At 50.8% G+C, this 15,041-nt stretch overlaps 8 protein-coding genes across 8 annotated transcripts; 5 read left to right on the forward strand and 3 right to left on the reverse strand.

Moving 5' to 3' along the window:
- Nucleotides 1-564: 564 nt before the first annotated feature.
- BABINDRAFT_163411 (uncharacterized protein) lies at nucleotides 565-2,383 on the forward strand. Its single transcript, XM_019129900.1, has one exon. It carries the CDS (start codon nucleotides 812-814, stop codon nucleotides 1,967-1,969), a length of 1,158 nt encoding a protein of 385 aa, XP_018983031.1. The 5' UTR covers nucleotides 565-811; the 3' UTR covers nucleotides 1,970-2,383.
- Nucleotides 2,384-2,585: 202 nt separating this feature from the next.
- BABINDRAFT_41141 (U2 snRNP complex subunit) lies at nucleotides 2,586-5,999 on the forward strand (the record flags this gene model as incomplete). Its single annotated transcript, XM_019132009.1, has 1 exon — nucleotides 2,586-5,999. The coding sequence occupies one exon, from the start codon at nucleotides 2,586-2,588 to the stop codon at nucleotides 5,997-5,999; it is 3,414 nt and encodes a 1,137-aa protein (XP_018983032.1).
- Nucleotides 6,000-6,277: 278 nt separating this feature from the next.
- BABINDRAFT_169013 (uncharacterized protein) lies at nucleotides 6,278-6,712 on the reverse strand (the record flags this gene model as incomplete). The annotated part of the gene is made up of 1 exon (XM_019130625.1): nucleotides 6,278-6,712. The coding sequence occupies one exon, from the start codon at nucleotides 6,710-6,712 to the stop codon at nucleotides 6,278-6,280; it is 435 nt and encodes a 144-aa protein (XP_018983033.1).
- Nucleotides 6,713-6,862: 150 nt separating this feature from the next.
- Nucleotides 6,863-7,443, forward strand: BABINDRAFT_163413 (uncharacterized protein). The gene has a single exon (XM_019129901.1). It carries the CDS (start codon nucleotides 6,884-6,886, stop codon nucleotides 7,157-7,159), a length of 276 nt encoding a protein of 91 aa, XP_018983034.1. The 5' UTR covers nucleotides 6,863-6,883; the 3' UTR covers nucleotides 7,160-7,443.
- Nucleotides 7,444-7,810: 367 nt separating this feature from the next.
- On the reverse strand, nucleotides 7,811-8,326 carry BABINDRAFT_10034 (uncharacterized protein; the record flags this gene model as incomplete). Its single annotated transcript, XM_019126663.1, has 1 exon — nucleotides 7,811-8,326. One exon carries the CDS (start codon nucleotides 8,324-8,326, stop codon nucleotides 7,811-7,813), a length of 516 nt encoding a protein of 171 aa, XP_018983035.1.
- A 439-nt stretch (nucleotides 8,327-8,765) lies between these two features.
- Nucleotides 8,766-10,431, reverse strand: BABINDRAFT_10035 (NEDD8-conjugating protein; the record flags this gene model as incomplete). The annotated part of the gene is made up of 2 exons (XM_019126664.1): nucleotides 8,766-9,344; nucleotides 10,384-10,431. 2 exons carry the CDS (start codon nucleotides 10,429-10,431, stop codon nucleotides 8,766-8,768), a joined length of 627 nt encoding a protein of 208 aa, XP_018983036.1.
- Nucleotides 10,432-10,871: 440 nt separating this feature from the next.
- Nucleotides 10,872-11,831, forward strand: BABINDRAFT_172761 (uncharacterized protein; the record flags this gene model as incomplete). Its single annotated transcript, XM_019130912.1, has 2 exons — nucleotides 10,872-11,012; nucleotides 11,118-11,831. 2 exons carry the CDS (start codon nucleotides 10,872-10,874, stop codon nucleotides 11,829-11,831), a joined length of 855 nt encoding a protein of 284 aa, XP_018983037.1.
- Nucleotides 11,832-12,683: 852 nt separating this feature from the next.
- BABINDRAFT_163416 (uncharacterized protein) lies at nucleotides 12,684-14,573 on the forward strand. Its single transcript, XM_019129902.1, has one exon. It carries the CDS (start codon nucleotides 13,052-13,054, stop codon nucleotides 14,531-14,533), a length of 1,482 nt encoding a protein of 493 aa, XP_018983038.1. The 5' UTR covers nucleotides 12,684-13,051; the 3' UTR covers nucleotides 14,534-14,573.
- The last annotated feature ends 468 nt before the right edge of the window (nucleotides 14,574-15,041 follow it).

The following is a 15,041-nucleotide window of genomic DNA, read 5'->3' on the forward strand; positions in this document are numbered from 1 at the left end:
GCAGATGCGATGACTGACGCCCCATTGTTGCATTGCCTCGGCTAAGGCCGATCTGGGACCCCCCAAGAGGAGGCTGCCATTTTATCCATGCCGACGTCTTGAACAAGTACCTGCCACCACAGCCGTGTATTATCCCAGATTGGACAGTATGTTACGGTAGAATAACCCACTAGGCTTCTATCAGCCGCTTGTGTATGCTCCGGCGGTGAGAACACAAGCGGCTATACACTCAGATGTGTACAGGTCGATGCGGGGAAAACCCCTCGGGTGATGGCTCGATGTCAGGTCATTCTCAGTTTCCAAGCCTTAGACTCGATGGAGATTCACAGAAGATCTCAAGTAAAAATGGCATGGGGGAAAGATAAAATAAACGGAATGATTGCCAGTAGGAAGAGCCTTGTTACGTGGCGGATATATATTATAGCCTAGGATTGCATAGCTTAGTCTGCCGCGCTAGTGACCTCACATATGAACCTAAAAAGTCCCCAGGATACAATCACGGTATTTTACTAGTATCGGCGATACAGCTTATCGTGATTGATCAAACCGCATAAAGTCACACCCCCGATAGTTTGATCGCGCCGAGACCAGGGGGTTCGCTGGTCCTGCACCGGCGGGCGTTGGATTCCGAAAGATGCTCCGGAAAAATCTGTGCGGCTCGTGATCAATGAGGGGAGTCGTCGACCCCAGGAATTTTCAGCTATATAACGCCCCCATCCCTCTTTCTCCAGGCTTCAGCCATACGCTTCCAACTTCATCTTTGGTGACACATTACACCCGTCCAGAACAGACCTTTAGCTAGTACATTAACATGTCCGAAGAAGAAGCCATTTTGAACGGCTTGAACGAGACCGAGGCCGAAGGCTTGCTCGAGATATACGTGCGGATGAACGGTGACTGCGAAAAGGACTACTGCTTCACCATCAGCGTCAACGACCGCTTCCAGGACTTGCACAAGATCTTTGACACTTTGCCTTTGGCGTTGAGACCAAGCATCTTGTACCACCTGAAGCCGGTGGCGTTCCAGATCTCGACTCATCCCGGGTTTTTAACCCGTGACGGGGGCCTCCTCCACACGTACGACGCGGACAAACCGCAGTACTTGAAGTCTGTCGACCAGAACGAAAAAATAGCCGATCATGTATGGCCCGGGCAGCTAATCGTGCCACTTTGGGAACGAAACCTACAGACCCAGCTCGTGCTTATCTCGGTATTGGGCCTCTGGTTGTACACAGACTTGCCGGACTTTATTTCGCCAACCCCGGGCATCTGCATGACAAACCAGTTTACACGTTTCTGCGCCTATTTGGTGAGCAGCTTGGGCTACGATGATATGGCAAACACCTTGCTCGACGAGATGCACAACGACATGGGCGAGGGAGGCCAGATCGCGTTTTTTGCGTTCCACGTGGTCAAAGCCGCCATTTTGACGCTCATAATCTGGTCTGGGATCTTCAACCCGTACACCTTCACCCCAATGGGCAGATTCTCGAAGATGAAGACGGTCAAGGATTTGACCAGAGAGGAACTCCTTGCGATCGGCTGGACTGGCTCCAGACACGCCACCACGGACGAGTACAAGGAGTACTTCAAGGAAACCAGGGTCAAGCAATACGGCGGCATTATCGGCGCCTCGCGCGCTGGTGTCTTCCAGGAAATGTCCACTATGGGCGTCCAATTGGGGCCAGGTGAGGGATTCGACACCCCAGTGACCGAAGCCTCCGGCAAGCTCTCCCTTGAGGCAATGCGCAAGAGTGAGAAATTTGTGCTCAACTACGAGTATTTAGCCGCGCTCGGCGAAGTCTTTGAAGCGCAAATCGATGCCCTTACGGATATCAAGCTCCTCGCCCAGGCAGTCAAGGACTATAGACGCTACGGCCCGATGGCATCGAGTGAGAAAGTCCATGAGTTGTACTTGCAGAGAAAGATGTTGGGTAATGGCAAGATTTCCGTCACAGAAGCGAACTAGGAGGGTTTAATACAATGATTGTCGATTTGCGCCAGGGAGGGCGATTGTAGAAGGAGCGGGGATTGTGGAGCCATGGGGGGAATGCATGGGGCGAGAATTCCACGGTCACTGAATGTAGATGACTGAGATCTCACTTCAAAGTGGTGTGTTCCGCCACTAATGGTGTTTGAAGGAAACCTGTTTTGTAAAAAACATTATAACTGGAAAGAGGGCGTCGGGTTTATATCAGGAGCCCGGATAGAGGGTGGTGTGGGTAACTTATAAAGTAAACCCTACCTTCTGATACAAAAAAAAAAAATGCAAATCAGACTCTTGCCGAGGGTTCTCTTTTTGCTCACATGGTCTGTACCCCTCGGTTGAAAAACCTGCAATTCGTTCCTACCTTGGATTGTAGTTGGTAATATTTCTTGACCGCCACTTATGCCGATATTGTCACATCCTCTTTGTGGTAGGTCGTGCCCCAACCACCACACATGCAACATTATTTTCACCCACTGTAGTCAATACATACCAACTTGGTTACAGCCAATATTACTCATTATCAGTTTCCTTTCTAGTCCTGGCTTTATCCTCTACCTTGCATTTAGTCACATCCTCACTCCCCCTCTTTGTATCCATGTCCCTCGACCCGTCGCTTTTTCTATACAACCTCACGCTTCTGCCACCGACGGCGGCGGTGGCAGCGATTGTGGGCCAGTTTCTGGGCCAGAAGCACCAAGAAATCATCGTGGCACGCTCGCCCGGCGTGCTCGAACTCTGGAAACCGGACCACCATACGGGCAAGATGGAGCGCGTGTTTCGCCACAACACGTTTGCGACGATTCGCGCGCTCGCAAGCTTTCGGCTCGCGGGAGCGACTCGCGAACACATCGCAGTCACCTCCGACTCGGGCCACATGACGCTCCTCGAGTGCGATTTAAAGCACCAGACGTTCACGCAGCTTCGTCTGGAGCCGTACGGCAAGACAGGGATCCGCCGTCTCACCCCCGGCGAGTACCTCGTGGCGGACCCGAAGGGCCGCGCCCTCATGACAGCGGCAATCGAGAAGAACAAGCTTGTCTATGTCGTCAACCGCAACGGCGATGAGGTGACAATTTCATCACCACTTGAGGCAAACCGTGCAAAGATTCTCACATTCGCGCTCTGCGCCGTGGACGTGGGTTACGAGAATCCGCTCTTCGCAGCGCTCGAATGCGAGTACGACCACGAACCCTCATCGTATTCGGTTACCTTCTACGAGTTGGACCTTGGCCTCAACCACGTGCTCAAGAAGTTCAGTGCGCCGGTGGACGCCTCCTTCAACTACCTCGTGAGTATCCCCGGTGGCTCTGACGGCCCGTCGGGGGTCCTCGCGTTCGGAAAAAACTCCGTCCAGTACATCCACCCGAACAACCCCACCATCTCAGCCGTACTCCCTCAAAGGGATAGTGACACCTACGTGGTTGCGGCTGTGGTCCCCAAGATGAAGAACGAGTTCTTTGTACTCGTGCAGTCGCAGCTCGGCGACTTGTTCAAGCTCACGGTGGAGTACGCCGACTCTGTGACGGCCCTCACCATCCGCTACTTCGATACTATTCCGGTGTGCAAGTCGCTAATCGTTCTCAAGAGGGGGTTCCTCTACGCCGAGACCGAGACCGGAGCCAAGCACTTCTATCAGTTTGAAAAGCTTGGCGACGAGGCCTCTACATCCCCCACGTTCCATCCCAAACCCCTTGATAACTTGGCCCTCGTGGACGTGATCGAAGCTCTCAACCCCATCACGGGCGCCCTCCTCAAGGGCTCGGATATCGTCGCGCTATGCGGTCAGTCTGCGCGCTCAGCGGTGAAGAAGCTCACCCACGGGCTAGAAGTCAGCGAGTTGGTCAGCTCCAACCTCCCCGAGGCAGCGCAGCGCGTCTGGACAACCAAGCTCGCGCGGGTCGACGAGTATGACAAATACCTCGTGCTCTCCTTCGCAGCGTCGACTCTTGTCCTCTCTATCGGAGAAACGGTTGAAGAAGTTGCTGACTCGGGGTTCCTCCTGACCTCTCCCACGCTTGCGGTCCAACAGCTCGGCGAAAGAGCTCTCGTTCAGATCCATGAGCATGGAATTCGTCACCTAAAGCACGGTAACCTTACTGAATGGTTTCCGCCAGCCGGTGTCCGCATCGCGGTGGCCACAACCACCCCTTACCAGATCGCCATAGCATTATCCAACCGGGAAATTGTCTACTTTGAAATTGATGAGGCGGATAACTTGAACGAATACAACGAGCGGGCTGAAATGGTCTCTTCTGTCACTGCAATGTCGCTCGGTGATGTCGCTCCCGGAAAGTTGCGCTCCTCACTACTCGCCATCGGTTGTGACGACCAGACGTTGCGAATTGTCTCGGTGGACCCTACATCGACCATGGAGATGCTTTCGGTTCAGGTATTGGCGTCTAACCCTGCAAACTTGCGCCTCTTGGCCTTGCCCGACACTGAGGCCGCAGTCTCCTTCACGTTGTACGCCCATGTGGGGCTCGAAACTGGGGTGTATGTTCGGACCACGGTCGACGAGCTTACGGGCCAGTTATCCGATTCACGGACCTACTTTCTCGGCCCGAAGCCTGTGACATTATCCACAGCCGTGGTGAATGGTCACGTCACTATCATGGCGTTCTCCACCAGAGCCTGGATGGGTCACGTTGTCGGAAGCACCTTCAAGCTCACACCGTTGGTGTACCACGCGTTGGCAGACGGCTGCGCGTTTAGCTCCGAGGACTGTCCGCTGGGCATGGTGGGGGTCCACGGGACGGCATTGACCATCTTCACAATGGTGAATGCCCATGACGACTTGAACATCACCTCTGTTCCGTTGCGGTACACCCCGAGGGCTATTGTGGAGGGGCCAAAGTCGTTCTATGTCATTGGTGCTGACCATGGAGTCAGGTCGCCGTACCAAGAGGGCGTCGATCCAGAGACGTACCGTGCTTTTGGGTATGAGCGTAAGCCCGGCAGCTGGGGCTCGTGCCTCGAAGTGATTGACTCGGAAACGCTTGAAACCACAGATACGGTTGAACTACAACACAACTTGGCCGCTTTTAGTGCCTGTCACTGCCACTTCAAGCTCCACCAGGAGGCGTTTTTGATTGTCGCCGTTTCGCAGAACCAGACGCTCGCTCCCAACTCCAGTTCCGCTTCATTCCTCTACACGTACAAGCTCCGCGATGGAAAGGTGGAGTTCTTGCACTCCACCGAGCTCGAGGCGATCCCGCTCGCGATGGCTGAGTTCCAGGGGCGGTTGCTCGTGGGGATGAAGGACACCTTGCGGGTGTATGAAATGGGCCAGAAGCAGCTCTTGAGGAAGACATCCTCCCGGCTTAATGTCACACAGATCGTAAAGCTTGCCACGCAAGGGATGCGGGTTATCGTGGGGGATGTCCGGCAGTCCGTGACCTTCTGTGTATACCGGCCGCGTGAAAACGCGTTCGTCGCGTTCGCTGATGACACCATCGCCAGAAATACCACCGCGATGACGATGCTCGACTACGACACCGTGATTGGAGGCGACAAGTTCGGAAATGTGTGGGTTGTGCGTTGTCCCGAAACGACTTCGAGGCTCTCCGACGACGAGCACGGACTTGTGGACACGGCGTTTTTGGCTGGCGCCCCGCACAGAGTGAATGCCCTATGCCACTTCCACCTCCAGGATGTGCCAACCTCGTTTTCCCGCGGGGCAATGACGATGGGAGGTCTTGAGACGGTGGTATACACCGGGATCCAGGGTCTGGTTGGGGTTCTTGCACCGATTGCCACCAAGCACGATGTGGCGTTTTTTACCAAATTGGAAACCGCAATGAGAGAGAACTTCGAGAGTATTACCGGCCGCGAACACTTGATCTTCCGGGGGTATTATGTGCCGGTTAAGGGCGTGGTGGATGGCGACTTAGTGGAGATGTATGGTGTATTGCCGGGGTCGGTGAAGGCCAAGATTGCAAACAGTTTGGATAGAAGTGTCAAGGAGGTTGAGCGCAAGGTGTCAGAGATGCGGACCCGTGCGGCATTTTAAATAAAGGACCGGGGTGAGTGAGAGAGGTGGGGACTGGCCGTGGATAAGGACTGCCACTTAGTTCACCATTGACTTGTTTAAATGCATGTTATTGGAGGTGTAGATGCTAGCGGTTATGTTCTATCTGCTTGACATAATCTACGGATAAAAGAGTATTAACCCAAGACTGTATTTAGAGAGTTGGTGAGATTCAATGCAGAAATGTTTCCTGCCTCTCTTCAAGCTCACAATAGGCAGCACTCTACCAATGTTACTCTTGTCTTAAATTGTATTACAGCCTAATGCTCCATTAATTCAATCACCCGACTGCAAAACTCCTCGACGAGTGAGTTTTCTTCCGGGCCACCAACCCGCAAGTCGCACAACTTCTTATTGGCGATCTCTCTACGACCCTCCGCCGTGGGCTCGTTCGCAATAGCCGCGTCGCTCATGATGGCGAGGATGGTCGACAAATGCGTCTTCAACGACGCGAATTGCAACATGTAGAGGAGTTTCTTGTCTTTCAAGAGTTTATCAAACCCCGAGGTGATTTCAGGGGGTTTTGCCGTTAGCACCGCTGGCGCCTCCGGCCTGGCCGCCTCTGGGAGGTTCTCGTGGCTATGGGCCTCGGACTTGAAGCATTTAAGGGAGCAGTAACGGATCTGGCACTTTGGACACTTGTATTTTGACACTTCCACCTGACATATTTCACACCTGGCTCCTTCTGCAGCCATTATTAAGGAGGGAATGCAATACAACAGTGGGTCTATAGGGTCTCACATTGCCGTTGGCAGCCATAACTTTTTCAGCGTTTGTACAGCATACAGGATTGTTCTTATATCAGACGTAGCCAAATGACTTCGCCACATTGGTGTTTCTTCCCTACCACAACACACACACACACAATGTCCTCATTACAACAATTGGTGGAAGAGATTTTCCCAGCACAGACTAACCATGACCAAGGCACGGAACCGATAAGGGGTGCAGTGCTCATAGATACCAGCGGCTACTCGTTATCGCATTACGGGGTCTGTGGTAATGAAGACGCTGCCGTTTTGTTCAAGCTCTCCAAAGATGTTTTGAGCACAGAGGGGTACGGCGTGGTGGATTATAGAGAGTGCAAGGTGTATATTTACAAGAATGAGAAGGATGGCAGTTTGCTAGCCGTTTTTGCGTGAGGAATCACCTGGAGACTGAATGATCAACAATTTAGGATTCTGAAGGATCTGAATACTTTAAGTGATCTGCAGTTCTGACGGTCAGGGCTCTTGGATGGCTGGATTCTCCATGAGGGTTATGAATGGCACAAGGTGTACCCAGGGGGCTACCTGGTGATGGACTGCCACCCATCGCAGTGAATTCTTCAGTTCGCACTGTGAGATATAGATTATCTCGCCTTTTTATAGGTTTATGATTTAATAGAAAATAAGGGAAACCGAAGTAAGAGAGGTAAAGTTTCTTGTCAGGGCCGCATGCCATGTACCGTTCGTATGCCTACTAATCACGTACCATAACGGTAAAATGGAAAATCTTTGGCGTTATATGTCAAGACAAAAAAACTAAAAGCATACAGTTTATTATCCTAGAAGTAAGCCGAACATTGCCTAGAAACGGTGTAGACTTGGACTCGTCCAGAGCGGCCATAAACACTTGCTTCGGAACATTGAGTCTTTTAATTATAGAGTATCATTATGCCCCAGAAATTTACAGTAATCTACCGTTAATACGACATTCACTTTGCAATTTGTGATGTATATTGGCACTGTAACAATTCAGCTATATGCCTATATTATTTTTCATTCACACCCTCATCCAGAGAGTCAATATCTTCAAAAACCAGGCCCACCGCTGCCACCTCCAAATCCACCACCAAACCCATTGCCACCACTTCCCCTACCAAACCCTGGCGGACCATCATTGCTAAAACCTGGACGGCCTCCGTATCCAGGCCCATACGCATTACCTGGTCGCATGTTCCCTCCCACATTCCCCGGTAGCCCACTGCCAATCATTTCCATATCCATTCCGTGAGGTAATGTGGGATCATCAAACCTGGCTCCTGGAACTCTTCCGGGCCCCGGGCTCCCATGGGGTTGGTTGAAAATCGGATGGTTAGGCGTAGGGATCATTCCTCCATCACTGCTACCAGCCAAAGGATCCAAATACGGCTTCATTTCGGGGTAAGCGCCCACCGGAAGCCGATCTCTTTCGCCGATAGTCGGATAGTTGGGCTGGGCACCTGGCGCCTGGCCGTTCTGTGGCCTCTGTAACTTGAACTCGTCCTCAAACTTCGGGAGGTCGGGATGTGTGGAACCCTGCGGGGTATTTGGATATTTATCAGACATACTATTAGATTGTTTGTAGTTTTTAGGAAGATGGTGCACTATCGTACAAATGTGAAATTGCAAAGTATAGTCGCCTCCAGATATGCTTGCTCTTCCCCAGAAAAGAAAGTTGTTACCCGGCATCTAAGGTTTATAGCACACAGGAGCATGTATGTAATCTATGCAGGTTACAAGGGCTTAAGTAAACGACTTTTTTTGCCCTTGATCCACTTGACTTTCTCCACAGCATCCTAACCTCTAACTCTTTCCTTCAAACGTACATCTTTAGACTCTCTGGGGGAATGCTCCGAAAAATCTGCAATATTTTAGATACGAGTCGAGACCCATTACATTTGGAAATACAAATAGGTCTAAATTTGGAAATATAGATAGGTCTACATTTGGAAATATAGACCTATATTCAATTATGATCGGTTTGGTGAAGCTAATGACTCGGAGGCTACGCTACCCGGTCAAAGGTCTCGCCATTCACGTGCGAGCCCGTCATGCTGCGGCGGACGTTCGTCTCAAACGCCTTTTTGTTCTTCAACAAGTCGTTTGCAGCGTCCTTGTTCAACGGATCGTGGCCGTTAGGCTCAGAAAACAAAAACTGGAGGCCGATAAAGATGCTGTTCAAGTTCAAAATTGGCGTCCAGTCCTCGCGCAAGATGTTCAAGCACACATTCCCCTCGTAGTCAATGTTCGGATGATATATCTTGACCCCGCACTTGATCTTAGGCGGCTCGATCGGGTAGTTGTCATCTATGGCGATGGAGAAGGGGAACTTTCCGCCGTAATACGGTCCCTCGCACGGGCTGATCACAAGCTGGAAGTTCATTGTGTCGTCTGATCTGGGAAATGTTATTTTAATAGACTCCGGAAGGTCCAACTCGGTGATATCTTTCTGCACGCGAAGTCTGGCGGCCGAGACCGCGACTGAGGACGATCTGGATGAGCCAGTAGAGACGGTTGAGCCGTTTTGTTCTGCCTCTCGTGCAGCCTGTTCCTGTTTCTGCTTCTGAAGCTGGCGGATTTTCAACTAAAACGTTAGTTTTCGAAAAATTGAAAGGGCAGTGAGATTTGATCGGGCTGGGAGGGAATGGGAGTATGGATAGAGAGCATTGTAATCATTTGCAATGAGTTTTAGTGACTTTTTTTTACCGTGCTTTTTCTCTAAAAGGTGATCACCAGTATTCTGCGAATTTCTTTCGTTCCTTGGGGTGGCCTCAGTGCCAAAATTAAGACTATTCAGGAAGAAAAATCAAGGGGCACCCCTTCCAGGTACATCTATGACTTTGCTCTGCCATCTAGCAGAGCTTAGCTTTTAAGGAGGGGTCTCGAAGCTAAGCAGATGCTTCCACAATGTTGAAAGCTGTAGTTGGCCACACCTATCCGTCAACATACATAGGACTAAGTCGTCGCCAATAAGCCATCTTGGATTATAGCACTGCGAATCGTGTCAACGTGCGAATAGAACGTTGAAACATAAAATGAGATGGGTATTCTAATAGACGTACCAAATGAAATGGCAATCACTTTGATAGGCGGATAGAATGAGACGACTATTAAGTGAGACGGACCAAACGAGGAGGGGAGCAAAAATAGGCGTAATATGTGAAATAGCTATCATTCCCGAGTGTATCAGCTGATAAATGTCCAGAAACGATCAGCCAATGAAACTTGACACCTTCTAATAAAACCTGACATCTGCCAATGAAGTCTGAGGTCCACCAAATGATTCAACTTGTCGTCAAAAAGTCTTGGCTCTCAACCAACGACACCCGCCGCCTTCCTACCCTTGTACGGCAAGTGCTACATTGGATATCCCCAACCGATCAACATGATAGCACCTCCTAACCCCCCCTGAGCGCAATTCTTGCCATTCATACATACCATGGTTTAGGTTATCTCTACGATTCCTCGCCACTCCACATCTCTGCCTCGCTTGTCTTTAAAGCCTGGTCGTGCACCTGCTCGGCCGGGTAACGTGTTGCGCTATCAGGTGCCGTATCGTCAGGAGGAAGATAAAAAAAAATAGCCACAATTGCAAACCGAGAGGACTTTTGTTAGCACCCTACTAAATCAGTCCCATCGAGCCCTCTAGAACCGATTTTCGCCAGTTCCATATATTGCCTTTTAGAGTTCCTGCTTTGTCCAGTTTTTGAGAGACCCAAATACCCCTTGTATTTCATTACCAGGGCCACACAGAGTAATCCGATCACAGCCGGTTAACCGTTATCAAACCAGCAGATATCACACAAAGGATATCAGCTAATCGCCTTACAGTTGGTTCCTTTTCCGTTTAATTGCTCTCCAGCACCTCTGAACCCCAATTTGATTGCTCGCATCATTGCCGCAACCTTATCGACAAACCATTCAGTGTTGAGCTATCAATTACTGAACCACTTAATATCATCGGAGAATCTATTCCTTCGAGCCATTCAGTGTTAGACTGTGCATTGTGCCATTGAATTGTGGTTTCGTCAAATACTATCCATTGAACCATAGTTTTACCACTTAATTCGCCCCTTAGCTGCTTCTCAATCCCTTCTCGGATTTTCTACACATGACCACCACTGTTCCATTAATTTACGCGTTCCCGGAGTTCCACGGGGTGGCGGAAGCCGTGGCAGACCACATTGTGGCCGCGCAGAATATGACATTGTATAATAACTTGGCCAAATCAAGCAGTGCCGCAAGCCTCGGAGTCACCCCGATAGGCAGCGTGACCCCTGCGGAAACCTCTTTTGTCCAGCTAAACTCGCTCAACACTTTCCAAAAGGGCCACTCGCCATCGCCGTCGATATCTAAGGCCACCGCGCGTAAGGAGAGAAAGCAGCGCGAGACGCGGTTCAAGGTTGCGATTTCCGGGGGCTCGCTCATCAAGATCCTTCGTGAGGGTTTGCTTGACCGTGAGGACATTGAGTGGGCCAAGTGGGATATTTACTTTGCGGACGAGCGGTTGGTGCCGTTTTCCTCGCCCGAGTCCAACTATGGCCAGGCGAAGCGCGAGATCTTTGACCGCATCACCGCCGAAGCCAAGCCTAACATCTACCATATTGACGAGGCGCTCCTCGATGACCCGGATGAGTGCGCGGATGCTTATGAAAAGTGTCTCATCGACAATTTTGCGCGGAAGGACTCCGTCAAGTTGCCCATGTTCGATCTCTTGTTATTGGGCTGTGCGCCCGACGGCCATGTCGCATCGTTGTTTCCGCAGCACCCGACGTTGCGCGAGCAGCACGCGTGGTGCGTGGCGGTAACCGAGGCCCCAAAGCCGCCGGCTAACAGAATCACGTTGACCATCCCCGTCTTGTGCCACGCTCACCGGGTGACATTTGTGGTAGAAGGTGCGACAAAGGCCCCAATTATCAAGACTATCATGGAGAGACCAGAAAAGGGCTTACCGAGCAGTATTGTCAACGATGGAGCTGCCGGGAGAGTTACATGGTTTGTTGATGATCTGGCGTTGACTGATGTGTTTGTGACGAAGAAGAAGTATAAATTTTTAATCAGCGAGAGCTAGAAGCAGTGCCGGGTGTGACTTTCCTCGGGCAGTTATCAAGTCGGGGTGTTGCTCTATGGAGCAGTCTCAGAAGCTAGTATATACGATTAAAAGTCGTAAATGAAGGAGTATTACTCTCAGGGTATAAACTTTTGGTCACCTAACAATGTCAGCTCCAGGCGCAGCCTGGTGTTATCCTAACAGACCCTAACAAGCTGGTTTAGGAAGCAGCTTCAGGTGAAGAAGCTAGTGGTATGGTGGGAAAAGAGTGTCTATTCAGCGATAGCTGGGGTCGTTGGAAGGTTGATAAATTCGATTTAACCATAAAGAGTGAGATTTGAATCGAGAATGGGATTTTGAACTATTCAAGATCAGAAGTGGAGAAGGATTTAAATTGCACTAAGCGTAGGCTAAACGACTGGATGGGTGATATATAGTCCAGTTTATTCATATCAAATCCCCCAATATTTGGAGTTGAACGAACGAGAAGAGTTTATACTCTAATATTATTACTGTATGTGTATAGGGGTGCTGCATTATTTATCGGAGTTTGTAGGCGCAAAATGGAAAGATTCCCGGGATCATCTCAGGTTAAGAAAAATGGTTTTAATTAACAAATCCGGTGGAAGTCTGAAAGAAATATTTACTAGTCCTACCCAAGCTGTCATGATTCCAGATAAAACCGCTTTCAGAAACTGCTTTTAGAATGGCAAATCTTTACCGAACCTCACACGCGCATCGATGATCGTAAGTCGCACCAGCGTCTCCAGTGGCATGCGTTTTGCGAGCTGATCTTGCCGCCCTCTCCTTTGGCACTATATAAGTATCAGAACCCTCGATTCTTTCGTAATCATACTACTTGCTTCGTTTCTAGTACACCCCACAACGTTATTTTCCACCACAGCCTATAGCATATGGCGGCTACTGAAAATGTAAAGGGTAGCCCATGCCCTTTCAGAAAGCGCCTCTCAGCCTGAATCGACCCTTTTAGCAGGGCAAAACCTGTAATACCAATCCCTCCTCCTTCCCTTTTTGATACATGCTGGCACGGAGACTAGGCACTACAGTGCTCACGTGAGTCGGCTATTTCCCTATTGGGACTGTGTGCGACCACAGTTTGCACTACGGTTAGTCATCAGCTCTTGGCTCCGACACGACCTCATCGAGAAACGTCGGATTCTCGTATAACTGGGCCGCCACACCTCTTCTCCTTACCTCTTTCACACTCCCAACCAAAGAAAATGTCCCCTGTTATCGCTTGTGACTTAGAGGCGAACCGGGTCGAGGAATTGGAGCGATTGCTCACAGAAGTGAAGGAGAAAGTGGTCAAATATGTAGCCTCCGCTGCGCAGCCAGGCGCCTCCATTGGCCCCCGTTTGACCCCCCAGGAAGTCACCGAAGGACTCAACCTCCAGCTTTCTGCCACCGGATCGGGCGAGGAAGGTCTCCTCGCGACGTTCGACGATGTTTTGCAGTACTCCGTTAATACGTGGCACCCGGGCTTCTTGGACAAGCTCTATGCGTCCACAAACCCGGTCGGCGTGGTCAGCGACTTGTTGTTGAGCGTGTTGAACACCAATTCGCACGTGTTTACTGTTTCGCCCGCGCTTTCCGTGATTGAGAGGCGTATTGGCAGGGAGTATGCGAACATGTTTGGCTACACGGGTGCCCACGCGGGCGGGTTAACCTTTAGCGGTGGGTCCTACTCCAACATCACGTCGTTGCAGGTTGCCAGATCTATTTTGTATCCTGAGACCAAAGCGCGGGGGAACTACTTGCGTTTCGCGACGTTTGCCTCCAAGCACGCCCACTACTCCATAGAAAAGAGCGCCATACTCCTTGGCATGGGCTCCGATGGGCTTTTCAGGGTGAACGTTGCGGATGACGGGACAATGGACGTTGTCGACTTGGAAGCGCAAATCTTGCGCGCGCGTGCGCAAGGCTTTACTCCTTTGTACGTGAATGCCACTGCCGGGACCACCGTCTATGGCTCCTTCGACCCCTTCCGCGAAATTTCTGCCGTCGCGAAGAAGCACGGCCTCTGGTTCCATGTGGACGGCTCCTGGGGCGCTAACGTGGTGTTTTCCGAGACGCACCGCCACAAGGTAGCAGGCATCGAGCTTGCGGATTCCATCACCACCAACCCCCACAAGATGCTCGGGGTGCCAACCACATGCTCCTTCTTGTTGCTCCCAGACGAGCACGTGTTCCAGACGGCGAACTCGTTGGACGCGCCGTACTTGTTCCATAACGCGGAGGGCGGGGATAACTACGACCTCGCCGACGGCACCATGGGCTGTGGCAGACGTGCCGATAGTTTGAAGTTGTTTTTAGCGTGGCAGTACTTCGGGACGCGTGGCTTCGCCGCGCGCATCGACCACGCGTTCGCGATCACCGCATACTTCAGCCACAAAATCGCCCAGACTGCAGGCTTCCGCTTGGTCAGCAGCGCACCACCGCCATGCTTCCAGGTCTGTTTTTACTACCAACACGATGCGCAGTTTGATGACGGCGAACGTAATACCCGTGCAACACGCTTCATCGCCAAACGCTTGCACGCGACGGGCCAGTTCTTGGTGGATTACGCCCCGAACCCAGGCTCCGCTGACGGTGAATTCTTCCGGGTAGTCTTCAACAGTCCGGTTGTCACCAGTGATACATGCGACCAGTTGATCGCCGCCATTGAGGCTGCGGGGAGAGTGGTCCAGAACGATCTGGAGTAGATACAAATATATAAATGGGGGGGGGGGGGAGGGCGATACCTAGATGCACTCTAAGGCAAGGATTGATTTCCACTTCGCACCCGTGTAGATTGGTTATAAATTTCGAAAAGCTTATTGACAAGTGCATAAGGATATAGTTTAAATGCATCATTTAGCTCGCCATACGCTCAGTGGCATGATGGCTGTTCCACGTAGTTTCAGCCGAAGCTGTGTCTCCAGACTATCCTCGGAGCTTATTTCCAGAGATGCGCTAGTAATTATGGCATATGTCATTTCTTAAGCTGCATTGCTGTCATGCCTTCCGTTTTTAAGTGTAATTCCCGGCGCGTCTTCCTTTACCATATCCCACAGTCATTTAGTCCGGATACCTTGTATTGTTCTGTTTCATGTGTCTTTTACTTCTATGCCCCTTTCTAACTTTTAATTTATTTCCCTCTGGGGACCTTTTCTTTCTGTTTGAAGGTTTTCATATGCCATCAAGTACAGGGATTGTTGTTTCTTTTGGTCT

The sequence above is a fragment of the Babjeviella inositovora genome (genome assembly GCF_001661335.1).
Source record: "Babjeviella inositovora NRRL Y-12698 unplaced genomic scaffold BABINscaffold_14, whole genome shotgun sequence".
In the NCBI taxonomy this organism is placed as follows: Eukaryota; Fungi; Ascomycota; class Pichiomycetes; order Serinales; genus Babjeviella; species Babjeviella inositovora.